Below are 15,941 nucleotides of genomic sequence, written 5' to 3'. Positions count from 1 at the left end.
TAAAGGCCCACGAGCCCTGCTCTTCAACTGCCTTACCCCTCAGTAGGTCACCCTCTGATGGACTTTGACTTGAATATAATCAGGATTTAGTTTGTCCTAGACTTATTTGTTCTAGTAGATATGGTGACTGAAGGTTTTTAGGTGTGATATGTGTGTGAGTGTGAGAGACACTCTTATGTGTGTAGGTGTGGCTATGAGTGTGAGTGCGTGTGTACTGAGAGTTATATAAGTGTGGGTGTGGGTTTGAGTGTGAGTGTGTGTGAGGAGGTGTGCGTTATGTGTGTACTGTGTGTGTCCTGTTTGTTGTGTGCTTATGTGTGTCATGTTTGTGAGCTGTGTTTGTTGTGTGTTGTGTGTGTGTTGGGTGTTTTACATGTGCATTATGTATGCATCTTTTGTGTGTTGTGTGTGTCTCTATGTGAATGTGGGTATGTGGGGATACACCCTGAATTTCAAGGGCAGGTACAGAGTCTTCTACTTAAGTGGATGTTACCAAGGAAGGGGCATGGGTGTGCATAGCTGGGATCTCAGCACTACCATTAATTCACTGGAGACCTTGGATATTACTTACTCTTTCTAAATCTGTTTTGTTATATGGGACATGGGACTTCTTGGCTCCCAAAGTTGTTTAAAGGCTTAGAGGTCATAGACATACAATGCATCAAGTTGTACCTGACACACAAAAAGCACTCGATAAGTAGTATCCATTTTAGTCCTAACTGAAGTTAGAGTGGAGTATTCCATCCACAGTGAACTCCAAAAAAATTACCCACTGATTCAAGGTCCTTCATATATGTTCTTTGGCTTACAAAATCATGAGCCACATCCAGAAAGAAAGAAAAATTGAATTACAGATGAGTATATTAATGACATCTCTTGAAGATAATAGGTAACTTATGGAAGCACTCCAGGTTTCAGATGACCAGTAGTCCTCCCCATTCCATTCCTGCATCCTAACCCAACAGAAGGGGAAGTATGCACCCCTGGGAAGGGAGAGAATAGCTCTAAAGACAAGGAAGCAGTGACTAGTGTCCTGGCACACTCTGCTCATGCACTGCCCATTCTTAGTGTTCAAGGTGGTTAAAAATGGTTCATCACTTTTCATCAGCTATTTTTAGAAATGAGCTTACTTCCTCTGAATTAATCATCTTTGTATTCATCTCCCATTCAAAAGTGACTTATTGCTGTATTTCTAACACTTCTGGAGAAAGTGTTAATGGATGGAAGATGGCAAATATTTCTAAAATTTAGAAAAGGACTGGGAAGTTCAAATTTTCATCCTTTATACCTACAGAAGTATTCAAATTGGGGTTTCATAGGTACTTACTCCTTTGTCGAAGGTAGCAAAAAATTTGATATAAGGTTGGAAGTGTTCAGCTGCCTCTTCGAAAGCCTTGTAATCTGAGAGAAAAAAAAAGATCAAAGAAAGAAACTTTTAAAGATGCATGCCAAAGACATTTCTCTTTTTAAATAATGTAGAGAGAGTGGGGAGCCAATTAATTGTGACTGGAAAATTATTTAGTAGATTATTATTTAGATAGAAAATTATTTAGTTCTATTTATTTTTTTTTTTAAGATTTTATTTATTTGACAGAGAGAGACACAGCGAGAGAGGGAACACAAGCAGAGGTAGTGGGAGAGGGAGAAGCAGGCTTCTCGCCAAATAGGGAGCCCAATGTGGGGCTCGATCCCAGGACTCCGGGATCATGACCAGAGGTGAAGGCAGACGCTTAATGACTGAGCCACCCAGGTGCCCCTATTTATTGCTATTTAAACCCACAATTTCCCCCAAGGAGTTTGAGTTGAGTGGTATTCTATTGAGCTAAAGAAGAACCCTTTACCACATTTTTATGTCTTTTCAGAAATTGGTAGATGGGAAGGAGAAAGTGAAGGAAACTGAGAAAGGGAGAAAAAGAGAATATTAGATTCTAAACCCGAGGAAAAAGTTATTCCACTCAGACTCACCATTAGTTATGAGTGTGTAAGCACAGCTTCCTATAAGTGACCACCAGGTGAGAAGGAAATCCATCTTAGTATGGAAAGCAACCTCAATCAAAAATGACATCATGAAAGTACTTTAAACTTCTTAGCAGAAGTCCCCTTTTTGGTAAACCCTCATTTTTCTTTCCCTCTTTTTAAGTTTTCATTCTTATTCTGATTCCTTGAGAAGATGATTTAAAATCAATCAAGCCTATGCTTGACTCTGGTTTCAAACTTGAGCGTGGCCATGCTGTGACTTATTACATCTCGTCAGTTACCTGGAGAAGACACTGGTATTTCAGCCTTAGAGGTAAGGGTAATGGGGATGGGAATGCTCGCAGGGTGGTTCTACATAACATCCATAATCCTGAAAGTTGGTGACACTTTGATTCATTCTTAAGAAGATTAACCTCTTCTCATTTTGTGGAGTTCCCTATCTCTTAATCATTAGAGACATAAGCTTTTGCCTGAGTTCCAGGAGCATGCAGAATTTTTCAAGTCAATCAAAAACATTTCACGATTAATACTGGCTCAGGGAACACAAACATGAGTAAGACAAAGACAATGATCTCAAAGGCACACAACCCAGAGTTGGTATGGACCCTTAAAGAACCACAATGTAATGTGATGGTTGCTAGAATAGAGGTAAGTGCAATAAACACAGATGAGAGGGGATTGAAAAATTTACAAGAATGCCTGTCCATACTGATACACATTCACACAGACTTCTCCCCATAAAGGTAATTGGTTAGTTGGAAAATACATCATATAGCCTGATAGTTGAGGTAGAGAACTGGGCGGATGGGGAAGAAGATGGGTGAGAGGTTTGGAGAATGAATAGACAGAAGGTGGGAGAGAGTGGAAGGGTTAGGGCCATACCTAAGCTATTTACATCTGTCTAAAACTATAGTGTTCTCCAGCAGAATCATCTGTATCCTCCCTCCCTGACCCCCTTGTCCCTGATGAATCTCTCCCCATGTCCTTGAACTCCTCCCCTACTGGAAAGGATGGCCTACACCTGTGTTCAGAGAATTCCCTTCTTCACCTAGGAAACCAATCTGTATCCCTTTTAAGATGAAAAAGGGTAGAGCAAGATAATTCCCCCAAGGTGACACTTCAAACTGTGGTTGAACCTTTAGCTTTTCCCAAACAGTGGTTGTCTTCTAGGGTACCTGGTCTAATCTGCTCTGTTTGATGTCATGTGACATCAGGTTTTCCTGCCCTCATGTCCTTTTCTGATGCTGACCAGCTCCTTCCTGGCTCTTCCAGTCTGACCCTCCGTTTCCCCTTCTGGAATAGGCTCCTGAACAATCAGCCTTTAACTGCCGGCTTACCGCGTACTGCATTTCCTCACCTTTCTTCCCATCTCTCAGGGTTTTCCATACTGGATACTGGCTGCCCACCTCCAGATTTCCCCCAGTTTGGCATTCTTAACTATCTGCTGAGTTCCCCTCAGAAGTTCCTGTTACCCCCTCTCAACGCTAGCATCCATAGCTATGTGCTCAAGTTGGATGTGAAGTTTCATACCCAACTTCCTTGGAAGATGTAGCCCCCCAATTCTTCCAAGTCCTTTCTAATTTGATCTTCTATATCTTAGGAGACTTTTCTCCCAAACCATTCCAGTCTACCTCTGTGTTCAAGCCCTCTAGTTCTCCACTGTCCTTCCATTTATCTGTAGGATAGCTTGGGATCATTTTGCAAAGCCAATGTCTCTGTGCCATTAAATTTCCTTGACCAGTCACCCTCAAACTACAGCAGAAATACAGGATTCTTCCTGAGTGCTTCCCCTGGGTACCTTCCCAACTCCCCACCTATGGACCCCATGCTCTTTTGGACGGCAAGAAGAAACAGGGAGACGTGAATGTCTGAAAGAACTTCGTGATGCTTTCAGTCAGTGTGTAACAGCCATACATTTTTTGTGGTGATAAAACTTTCTGCATGTTTTCTATAACCATTCAAAATTTCACAGTAGTTAATATTATATCTGAAAGTGTAAACTTATTGTATTCTATAATATTTTCTGACTAAGATGTCAACAAGCATGATAGCTGGAGAGATCCTTGGGGAAACTGCTTCCTCACCAGGTCTTCTCAGTTGGTGTGATTGTAACTCTAGTCCAAGCTAGTTTGTCATTAGTAATGTTTTTCAGTTTGTGATACTGTAAAATATTCAGGGTTTGGGGTTTTTTTTGTTTTGATTTCATACACTTGAATGTTCATATTGTCTACTAACATCAATGGAATGAATGTATGACTGCTATTCTTTATCATGTTCAACATCATCATCGGTATTACTAACATGATCTGGGCTTAGACTTTCCTAAAGACAAAGTTTGTCAATTTGAAGATAAAAATTCAACCTTAAAAAGGAAGTTGAGGGGCGCCTGGGTGGCTCAGTGGGTTAAAGCTCTGCCTTCAGCTCAGATCGGGATCCCAGGGTCCTGGGATCGAGCCCCGAATCGGGCTCTCCACTCAGCGGGGAGCCCACTTCCTCCTCTCTCTCCTTCTGCCTGCCTCTCTGCCTACTTGTGATCTCTGTCTGTCAAATAAATAAAAATCTTTAAAAAAAAAAAAAGGAAGTTGAAATGGCTCGCTAGTGATTTTATTACTTAAATCTCCAGGAAAAAATCTCTAAGACTAGTAGAACTCGATCTGTGTATTCTTAAGGAAATGCTTCATTATTATTTTTGAAGTATATAATATGGAAAACTTTGAATTTGAAACCTATTCAAATTAAAAGAATATTACATTTGCCGGTGAAAATGAAAGTAATAGCCATTAGGACTGAAGCAATGCTCATGCCCTTGAAGGACAATTTAGAGATCAGATTTCCTAAATTCCACTTTAAGAAAGACCACTCATCAATCAGAGGAAAAGCAGTAACTATTGCCTTGTCATTTGCCGCCATCCACCTGTTCAAGCAAAGTCTCTTGTTGACTGTGACCATCAAGAAGAGATTGTTTAAACCCTTCACCAGGAGTTGCGTGTCATTGTTTCAAAAGCTATAGTTTTAGAAGGAAGTACAACATTCTCATTCAAAAAAAATCTCAAAATATTTTATTTGGAGGATTTATACAAGGCAATATTGAAAACTTTTCTATTATCTTCTTTTACTATTATTATTATTAGTAGTAGTATATAAAGAAAGCAAAAGAATCTTGTTTTGTTTTGTTTTTTGTTTTTTGTTTTTCTACTAAGTCCAAATCCTCTCCAGTTTACCCCACAGGCTGGGCAAACATCACCACATTTTGTGTGTGCCATGACCTAAAAAAGTGTGTAAAATCTTGAAAGTACAAAATGGTGTTTTAAGTGTGCAAGATATAAAGTCAGATTGATAGGATTTAAATCTTGGCTGTAGGATTTATTTACTAGCTGTGTGATAGTGAGCTAATTTAACTTTTTTGTTCTTTTCATTTCTTCCTCATCAAAACACTGATAATATGGTAACTGCCTTACAGGCTAGTAGTGAGAAATAAGGTGAGGTGTCACTATGGAGCTCCTGGCATAGACCCTGGTACATGACATGTGTTGATTAAATGAAGTTGTTTTTGTCACTGTCTTAGTAGGGAGGAGAGGAACTAGAAGATGTGCTCTTTATCCCAATCTGTGCCTTGCTTTCCTTCTTACCTGCTATTCTGAGCTTAATGGAAGGGAGAGAAACAGAGGACGAAAGAGACTGAAGGGTGGGGACAGAAATGGATAAAGGGAAATAGAAAGAAGTTAAGGAGAAAGAAGAAGGAGGCAGCTGGGGCACCCCAGAGTAGTCAGCATCTGTAAGAAACATAAAAATTGAAATGAAGTCACCCAAAGGAGGGCTGGGCAAACTTCTCTGGATAGCCACCTTCCCCCCAGATACAGGCTTTTATATAGCACAAGAGAAGGCAGCTAAGTCTGGTCACAGGAGAGGGAAAATAGGTGGCTTGCTGGTGAGAAGGCTGAGGGTGCCTGCTGGCATACAGGCAAAGAAACAGCTTTGCCAATAATTTTCAAAATATTTTGGAGTTTCCAGAAACATCATAAGCAGCCCTCCTTTGCATGTCCCCCATGTACTAATGCTACCAGATCCTCTTTTGTGGTTATACCGCAGCTGAGGCTCCAGAAAAAGTCTTTCCTCATTGGGCCATGCTGCCAAAGTTGTTTAAAAAGATCTACTCCAGGAGTTAGCTTGCCTGGTCCCTCCTTTTCCTGACTCCCACTCTCCGCTCTCTCACTCCCATATGGATTGTGGTGATGCTATGATGCATTCCTGTGCCCACCCAAAACCTGACCACAAAGCGTTCAAAGGGATTACACCCAGGGGTGAGGCTGTGCTGTTGAGGGCAGCTTTGGTGGTCGACTGTGGGCTTGGCCAGCAATTTTCCACATTGTGTGATGGCGGCTGAGCCCTGCCCACCCAAATTTTCCTCTAATCCTGTCCAAGTGACTGAGAAGCTCTCCAACTGGCGGCCACACGAACTGCCAACATCAGGGAGAGAGCCCACTCTTTACCTATTTTAGGGAAGAGTCCCACTGGTAGGTGGACAAGTAGAAAAGGGGAAGGAAGACTTTTCTCTCTATAAAACATGCTCCTCCCAAGACCAGAGAACATGGCCCAACCTTTATGCTCTTTCAGCATCTCTGCCTGCTTTGCATACTTTTTGCAGATGGGTCCCATTACACAGGGTGCAAGGACAATTTTCCCTTTATTCCACCCAGCACCGGATATGCTGATGGCCCATCCTCTTCATCGGCAGCATTCTAAATAACTGGTGGGGAATTTAGCCTTTAGACTCATAGGCGGGGCTCAGAAAACTTACACTCCGAGTCCTCACTCTTGAAAAAGCCAATGAGTTTGATCTGGTCCTCAATGCGTTCGAAGGCTTGGACCTCCAGCTTGCTGTTGATGATCTCCACAGGGTCTTCAATTAGCTGGAATGCCACACACATGTACACAAGATATGTTTAGTGAGAAAAATGTTCCCTCCTCAGTGGGGACATCAGGCACACGTGTAGGACGCTTTGGCAGGGAGCTGTGGACCCCATCCTCCTCCAGAGCACACAGCAACAGTGCCTTCTGAGGAATCAGCTTAACTCAAGGGGTAGGCTGACACTAGACAATTCTATTTCTCCTCTCCATTATCAATTTCGGAATGGCATGTGACCCAGCTCTGGCCAGTGACTCTTCGGGTAGATTTGCTGAGAGCTTTGGGGAAATTCTCCTTTCCTTCCAGGAGAACAGTGGAAGCCAGGTCCTCTCCCCTAGCCTGCACCACTCGTTGGATATGAATGAGGAGATGTGACATATCAGCTCCAATCACTGGTTGTCTTACAAGAAACTAGAAAAGAGTCAGCTTGAGGACAAAGCCAACACACTGAAGAGAGCATGATCTCTGATTTATCAGTCAGTCTAAAATCTGCCCTCCCTCTGTTGTTCCATTTGTGCTTTTTGTGTAGTTGGGCATGAGTTCTGTCATGTGCATCTAAAAGCCTCCACTTAGCTGATAGAGATTGGCCCAGAATTTTCTGTTGCCTCCCTCACTTTTTTTTAGGTCTTGCAGGGATGGGTCCAGGAGAGAGCCAGGCAGAGTCTATGGGTGGTTTTTTTTTTTTTTTTTTTTTTTTTTTTTTGCAGGAGGTGGCTTTCCACTCACTTCTGACTCACTCTCTCTGGGTTTTTGAGGCCATGAGGAAAAGGCACCAGGCCACCGTGTGTTAGCTGGTAGACAGGGAATCATCGGTATGATTTACCTGCACAGGAATCTGTTCAAAAGCATTCAGCTTCATGGCTATTATGGAAAGTATGAGTTTATCTATGGATAACATATTTTTGTGTTGTTCCTCTATGTGCCTGAGCAGATGGCTCTGAGAGTGTTGTACCCCCATGGCTGAGAGGGACTGTGATATTGGGAAGCTCGTTAGCTCTGCTCTTTATCCTGCTCTGACGGTAACTCAGCTGATTATTACTTCATCTTTGGGTGATTATCCACCTCTCCTTCCCACTCTCCCCAGCTCTTCTTCAGAAGCCCTAGAACAAAGCCAAGGGGATTTCGGGAGATGGTAGTGTCGAATTGCTAAGAAACTTAATGTGTTACTACAACATAGTCCCGATTAGTGACCCCTAATAAAACAATTTCTGAGGTAACTTAAGGACCAGCTTCCCACCAGAAGAAAATAGCACTGCAAAGTAAGTCCTCCTTAGTTTTTTGTGAAGCCCGAGGAATCAGTCTTAGACCAGGACAGATTATCCAGCTTCTTGGTTCTTACTTTGGGATTTCACTTTCCTTTATATTTGAACTCAAAGAGCCCCAGGCAGGAGCACTGTGCATAAATGCTTACATCCAGAAGAAATTCCACCAGGACGTCAGCAGCAAACTCGCCATCAAACTCAATCGTACGATCACCCTTAAGAACATACAGGCTTCCTTCTTCATCAAAACCTGGAAGAAACAAAGAATCCACAAGACAAGGTCATTCCAATGCAAGAAGAGCCATCCTGTGGGCTGACGTCTGGCTCAGGATACCTCGGTGATAGTGGGGTCAGGATCAGTGGGGCCAGCATTCAACTTAGGATCAGTTCCTTGAAAACACCCCTGTAAAGGGCGCCCAAAGCACATGTTTAAACTGAAATCGTTAAGAACCAGCAGCTCTACCAGGACTTCAGTTTGAAAGAAAAATCTATTCTCTACCCTACCACTGCTTTAATTTTCCAAAAATATTGCCAACCCTATTCTCCCTACCAAAAGTTTCATTGCCCCCTGCCCACTTGACTTCTTAGCCAGGCATTCCAGATTCCAGTCCCTCCACAACCTACCACCAATTCTACCCTTCACATTCTCTCCTGGGTAGACTTGCCCTCTTAATCCCCTGTGCATCTTCCTTGCTTCTTGCCCTTGTGCTGATGTGAGAGGGTGTGTAAAGGAAAAGTCACAGATATTCTCCTGGTTCCCCAAATTTGGAGTGACTTCTACCCTTGCTCCCTGCACCCTGATCCTGGTCAGTTCCTTCAGGTCTCCACTTTGGACTCATTTTTCCCAAGAAGGCCTCCCTCTTGCCACTATTGTTCTTCTCTTGGCTCCATTTACAGTACTCACCGGAACAGAAAGCTCTCCAAAGGCAGAACCAAGGTCCCCTCAGCACCCCAGGATCTTGCACAGAGCCTGGACACATCAGGGACCCCAAAAATGTCCGTGGCCAGAATGAAAAGTTTACTTTTCTACCATCGCTGAATTCTGCACATCTTCTTTTTCCCAGTTAGCTGATAATGCCACAAGGGAAGGTTCTGCATCTTTTCTACCCTCCATTGCTCCTGGCGTAATACTGTGTGCTTTAACAAATGCTTGCTGGAAAACTGTTTCCCCCAGGAATATTAAATAACCGAGGCTGGCATTTAGTTCAACTGCATGGCATCTTTGAATCCTTAGATTAATTTTTTTCCAAGCTCTCTATTAGCTGGAGAATGCTTTCTCCAATTGAACTCTCCTGCAGAATCTCTAGGGAAAAGGAGGCTGGCCCACCGCCTGCTGTATCCCACCCAGAGCACGTCTGAAGAGCCCAGGGCACACCCTGGAGCACCATTTGTAAACCCAAAGGGCCGCTGTACCAGGTATCCTTGAGGCCAGCAATGACTGATCATGAAGGGTACCTTGGGAACATCAGCCGATATCCCGATGTCAGATTTTGCTCTAAGTGAGGTCAGTTGGGAGGCTTTTGTAGTAGTTCAGGCATAGCCTGATGGAGACAAAACTCAGGCAAATGGAAGAGAGGAGAAGATGAAGGAGCAGCTTCACAAGATACAACTCTCCTACAAACTCCGAGAACTGTTTGGTTCAAAAGAACCTCCCCCAGTTCCTCCAGGGTGAGCTTTTCAGGAAAAAATCATGTCGATTTTTCAAGCTCCATCCACTGGGAGAATATCCTTTGGTCCATTCTTATGAAAGCTCTCCCAGCTTGTCCCCTGGCTAAATTTTTATATCACTGGAATACTAGTGCTTTCCTCTAAATTTACTGGAAGTTCTCCCAAATTCAGCTTCCCATGAAAACAACAGGAAAGAAAACTAGGGAATCAATAAATTCTGGAGGAAGAGAAGCATGGCATTGAATTGCTTTTGACTGGGGAAAGAGTTAACACACTTAGTTCTCCTGCTCAAAGGGAAAACATATTCCTTTATTTGTCTCCAGGGAAAACGATACCCCAGACATTCTTAATAATTCATTATCATTTTATAGTCATGACTTTTTATTTGTATCTAACCTAAATACAGTCGCAAAAAATTTAAATCTTAAAAAAAAAAAAGCTGGTCTTCTTGAAAATATAATAAAGGACAATTGTTTGTAATGCCCTCAGATAATGAACTTCCATGTACCTGACGCCACTACTAATCTTTTCTCCCCCACTGTGTTTACTACTCCAAATCCAATTAACCTTTCTTCAAAGGTCCTGTTTTATAACCTCCTGCTATTTTTAAATAGCCTTTCTTCACTGGTCATGCAGAAAAGGCAAAATGGGCAGTACCCGTGTGTGGGTGTTCAGCAAGCAGAGGAACTCCCCATATTCTCTCTCTCTCTCGGTATTAGGGGTGTGAGATTCTTAAAGTGCACTTGGACTTAAGCAAGACACATGGACACAAGATATCCCAACATGCACTGTGCAGTCACATCACCGTGCCTCATCTAAATGCTCCCTCTTGCCCTCAGCAATTATGCCCAGCTGAGGTTTAGCTTTACACGAGAACCACTGTGACCCCAGAGTCACTACTATTACTGCTATCTTGTGTTGGCTGCTTAATTCATGAGGTAAGGAAATAATAGTGATGGGAGAAGAGATTTTTCTCTTCCCCAGAGAGATCACCATGGCAGTGACATAAAGAGGCTAGGCTTTTAACCCCATCTAGGAGCCAAAAAGAAAGGTTTGCCTCTTTTGCGTCAGTTTCTATGATGATGCAAAGCTACATTAGATCATTCATGTGAAATCATTCAATTCAGGCCAATACTGCTTTCATGAAACTCTTCCCCATCCCGAGAATGAGGTGTGCAGAATCATTTCATATTTGCTTAAAAACAGTCCAGCTATCATGCACAAAGAAATGAAACTGTACTCTTTTTTTGCAAGACACATTCATTTCTTCCTGGTATACCTCAGAAAGCCCCACTTACCCAGTTTCTTGGCAAGCTTGGCTTCTTTCTTGGCATCCACCGTCACAAAGCCTATATCTTTATGTTCCAGGACCTGGGCCACAAGCTGAAGGAGAAGACAAGCCAGAGGGTGAGCAGATCGAGGGCAGAAAGATGGCAGAAAACATCATGGGATAATATTATGACGTAATAACGAGAGGATTTTCCTCCATATGTCCTGCTAATCTGACCAATTCAAACAGCATAAAGGGATTCCATGCTATCCCCTCAGCAGAAGGATAGTTTAGCAGAAGGCTGAGAACCAAAGAGAGAAAATGTGAGAATCCTAAGATATAGGATTTGGAAGACTATATCCACTGTCCCATACCCTCCTCTGCCCTCAGGGTGGATAAACTTTGAATTGAGGAGGTAGGACTCAAACAGGAAGCCAAGAATACTTGGATGACCATGGATACATGACAAGAGGCTCAGAGCCCCTTGCTAGCCACCATTTGAACCTGGAGTCAGGTGGCGGCACGAGAGTTCACAATGTGCCCTGTGTGGTCACTTAACCGTGCCCCGTCTAAATCCTCCCTCTCGGTCTTGAAAAAACTGAGGAACACCAGAAAAGCTGAGGAAAACAAAGGAGACTGGTGTCCCCAATACCCAAGCACAGTTCTTGAGCTCCCTCAACCCCTGGGCTTGTGGAGTAGGAATGTGCACTGGGTGTGTCTGGCCGATAGATCCAAGATGGCCCCTGAAGTGTTCCTGCGGCCCACAGAGGAAGAACCAGTGGTACACTGGAACAGAACCATCAGCCACAACAGGGAAGAGGATGCAACAGTGTCCTAGGGGGACAGATGGCTGGAAGCTACTCTGGGTAGACATCAGCACAGATGATGATGTCAAGTGTGGGACTGGCATTGTGTTAACCTCCCTGAAACTCAGTTCTAAGGAAGCAGGAAGGCCCTGACAGACTGAGGTCTAAGTCCTGCCATTTGGCAAATGGGGTCTTAAATAGAAACAGTGGAGAAGTACCAGAGAGATCACAAAATATTAATATCACTTTTCTTTAAACTTTTTAAAAAAGGTAATTGTAAATTACTGTGCAATTCTAAGAAATAATACAGAGATCCCTTGTACATCTTGGTTTTCCCCAAAGTAACATCTTGCAAAACCGCCATACAATATTGCAAACTAGACTTTGGCATTGATATGGTCAAGGTACAGAATATTTCCGTAACCACGAGGACCCCTCATGTTATCCCTTTATAGTCCTATCTGCTTGTTCCTGCCCTCACCCAACTTCCTAAGATTTCTATAAACTTTTCACTTCAAGAATGTTATATAAGTTGAATCATGTAGTATATAACCTTTTCGGATTATCTTCTTTAACCACCATATTTCTCTGGAGAGTCCTTGAGATTTTTGTGTATATCAAAAGGCCATTTATTTTTTAAATTGCTCCATGGTATGGAGGTACTACGGTTTGGTCAATTAGTCATCCTTGAAGGACATCTGGGTTGTTTAAAGTTTTTGGCTATCATGAACAAAGCTGCTACAACCACTAATGCACAGGTTTTTTGTGAAGGTTGGTTTTAATTACTCTAGGAAACATGTTCAGGAACGTGATTGCTGAGTATAGTAATTGCATGTTTAGCGTTTAAGGAAACTGCCAAACTGTCTAACCAAGTAGCTGTACATTCCCACCAGCAACGTAGTGATGATTGATCTAGTTCTTCTACATCTTTGCAAGCATTTGGGGTTGTCATTATTTTTAATTTTAGCCATTTTAACAGATATGTAGTGACATTTCATTATGGTTTTAATTTGTATTTCCCTAATGTCTAATGAGGCTGAACATTTTTTCATGTACTTATTTGACATCTATGTCTTCTTTTCCATGAAATTCTTGTTCAGGTCTTTGCCTATGCATTAAATGGGTTGCTTTTTGATTGTTGAATTTTGAGAGTTTTTTAATTTTAGCCCTTTGTCAGAGATGTGGTTTATGAATATTTCTCCCACTCCATAGCTTATCATTTTTATCCTGTTAATAGGATCTTTCACAGAAGAAAAGTTGTTAATTTTGATGAAGTCCAATTTATCAGTTTCTCCATTTATAGGTTGGGCCTTTGGTGTTAAGTCTGAGAACTCATTGTCTAGCCCTGTATCCTGAAATTTTCTCCTAATTCTTTCTCTAAAAAATTTTTGTGAAAAAATTATTTATTTACTTGAGAGAGAGAGAGAGAGCAAGCAGAGGGAGGGGTAAAGGGAGAGAGAGAATCCTGTAGCAGACTCCCCACTGAGCAGGGAGTCTGATACAGGGCTCCATCCCAAGACCCTGAGATCATGACCTGAGCTGAAATCAAGAACATGATGCTTAGGGGGTACGTGGGTGGCTCGGATGATTAAATGGCTGCCTTCGGCTCAGGTCGTGATCTCCAGGTCCTAGGATTGAGCCCCATGTCAGCCTCCCAGCTCAGCAGGAAATCTGCTTCTCCCTCTGCTTCTGCCTCTCCCCCTTGCTTGTGCTCTCTTTCTCTCTCTCTCCAATGAATAAATAAAATCTTTAAAAAAAATTGGATGCTTAACCAACTGAGCCACCCAGGTGCCCCTCTTTTTCTAAAATTTGTATATTTTTAATTTTACTTTTAATTTCATGAGCCATTTTGAGCTATATTTAGGTAAAGTGTGAGATTTATGTTGAAGTTCTTTTTTTTTTTTCTGTTCAGCACTATTGTTAAAAAGTCCATCTCTCCTCCATTGAATTGCTTTTGCACCTTTGTGCATATCAGTTGACATAATTATATGGCTCTATTGCTGCTTTCTCTCTTCTGTCTGCCAATATCACATGGTCTTGATAGCAGTAGCTATAAAATAGACCTTGAAGGTGAGTAGACTGCCTCTTCCCAGATGATTCTTTTTTTTTTTTTTTAAGATTTTATTTTTATGTAATGTCTACACCCAACATGGGTCTCAAACTCACAACCCCAAGATCAAGAGTTGCATGTTTCCCTGACTGAGCCAGTCAGGCACCCCCACACGATTCTTCTTTTTCAAAGTTGCTTTAGCTAGTTTAGTTTCTTTGCATTTCCATATAAAATTTGAATAATCTTGTCTATAATTACAAAAAATGTTTCTAGGATCTTCACAGGAATTGCATTGAATCTTTAAATCTGTATGTTAACTTGGGGAGAACTGACATATATACTCTATTGTCTTCCAGCTCATGAGCATGGTATGCCTCTCCATTTAGTTAGATGATCTTTGACTTCTCTCACCAGCAGTATGTCGTTTTTAGCATACAAGTCTTATGCATGTTTTGTTGGGTTTATACCTAACTATTTAAATGTTTGGAGTGATTTTTTAATAGTATCATATTTTAAATTTTGATGTGCATGTGTTTATGGCCAGTAAATAGATATAGAATTTGTTTATGTATGTTTATTTTGCATCTTGCAACCCTGCTAAACTATTATTAATTCTAAGAGGTTTTTGTTTTGCTTTTGCAGATTCCTTTGGGTTTTCTATGTAGACAATTGTGTCATTTACAAATATGGACAATTTTTACCCCAATCTGTATGCCTTTCATTTTTTTGTGTTCACTTACTGCACCAACAAGAACTTCCAACATTATATTGAATAAAAGTAGTTAAAAGTGGACATCCATGCCTTGTTCTCATTCTTAGGAATTTGTCTACTTTTCCTTTCAGTTCTATCAATGTTTGTTGCACACATTTTGCTATTTTGTTCTTTGGTGCACATAACTTTAAGATTTATTGTTTTCTTGGTGGAGTGATCCTGGATCTATTTGGCTCTACAGTCTGTGCTGTAAATCCATCGGCTTCCTCTTCTGTGGTTGCTTCTCTCATTTTCTCTTCATCCCTGTCTCCCTTCACTGTTGCCGGCATCTGTGGCTTCTCCCTTGGATTTCCTTCCTTGTTATAACTTCTTTGAGGACCTTCTTTGCCTATTCATTCTTCCCTTCTTAACCTTCTCACATGCTCCTCATTCTCTTTCTTTCTCTCTGCTCCTAACCACTTCTGTTCCTTTAAGGCTAAGCATATTGGTCACAGCTCAGAAGCTGCTCTGTGGAGTGCCCTTGGTGACTAGGGGGTGGAGGGGCAGGCAACAAATGGCACCACCGGCCCCTCAGGCAGTTTTCTCTCCTTTCTTGGATTTTGACAAGACTAGGGAAGGCTTAGGATGAAAGACATCATCATCAGTGTTTATGTGATGACTCATCTGAGCTCTCTTGCAATGCTTAAACAGGCCCATCTTTCTGCAAAGTCACTTGGCTTTTGTCTATGGCCTTCAACTTATTAGACAAGGTCATTTCTGAAATGTAGACATACAAGCCACTCTGCCCTATTTAGTGCTATCAAAATGTTGATGTAAATGTTCCCTTGTCTATCATTCAAAAATAATGATGGTGAGACCTAATGGCTTTGTGATATTAGTAAGTTTCCCTACTCCTGGAGCATGAGCCTCTAGCAGTGGTTCCTAAGTGGCAGCATGCATTTAAATCACTGGCTAAAATGGGGCTTCCTGGGACTCTGCACCAGAAAGTAGAGAACAGAGCTGGGGTGGGGTTCAGAAATGTATGTTTTTGTAAGCCGCACTGCCACACCCATTGATTCTGACAGAGCAGATCTCAGGCCACACACCACACTCTGGAAATCACTGCTATAAAAGATTGTCAGTTCATCCAAAAGTGATACGGTATCATGTTTTTCAACTGTGACCCTCAGGCCCCTGCTTGGCTCTGTTGACCCCTCTGCCTTAGGCACAGGAGAGAAATGCTAATTACAGTAAGAATATAAGTGATGAACTCTGAGAATTGAACAGAAGTTTTACCCCTGACCTCTCCTA

The 15,941-nt window shown here is 42.0% G+C and overlaps 1 protein-coding gene across 1 annotated transcript in view; it reads right to left on the bottom strand.

Annotated features, from left to right (window-relative positions):
* CASQ2 (calsequestrin 2) overlaps positions 1–15,941 on the bottom strand; it is a 63,325-nt gene that overhangs the window by 26,465 nt on the left and 20,919 nt on the right. Inside the window, exons 2-5 of the mRNA XM_047727373.1 lie at positions 11,112–11,196; positions 8,295–8,395; positions 6,776–6,887; positions 1,328–1,401 (exon numbers count right to left, since the gene is read on the bottom strand). Coding sequence (XP_047583329.1) covers positions 1,328–1,401; positions 6,776–6,887; positions 8,295–8,395; positions 11,112–11,196 — 372 coding nt within the window. The remainder of the gene's footprint in view (positions 1–1,327; positions 1,402–6,775; positions 6,888–8,294; positions 8,396–11,111; positions 11,197–15,941) is intronic.

Source organism: Lutra lutra, chromosome 4 (assembly GCF_902655055.1).
Source record: "Lutra lutra chromosome 4, mLutLut1.2, whole genome shotgun sequence".
Classification (NCBI taxonomy): domain Eukaryota; kingdom Metazoa; phylum Chordata; class Mammalia; order Carnivora; family Mustelidae; genus Lutra; species Lutra lutra.
This window is presented reverse-complemented; position numbering and strand designations above follow the sequence as displayed.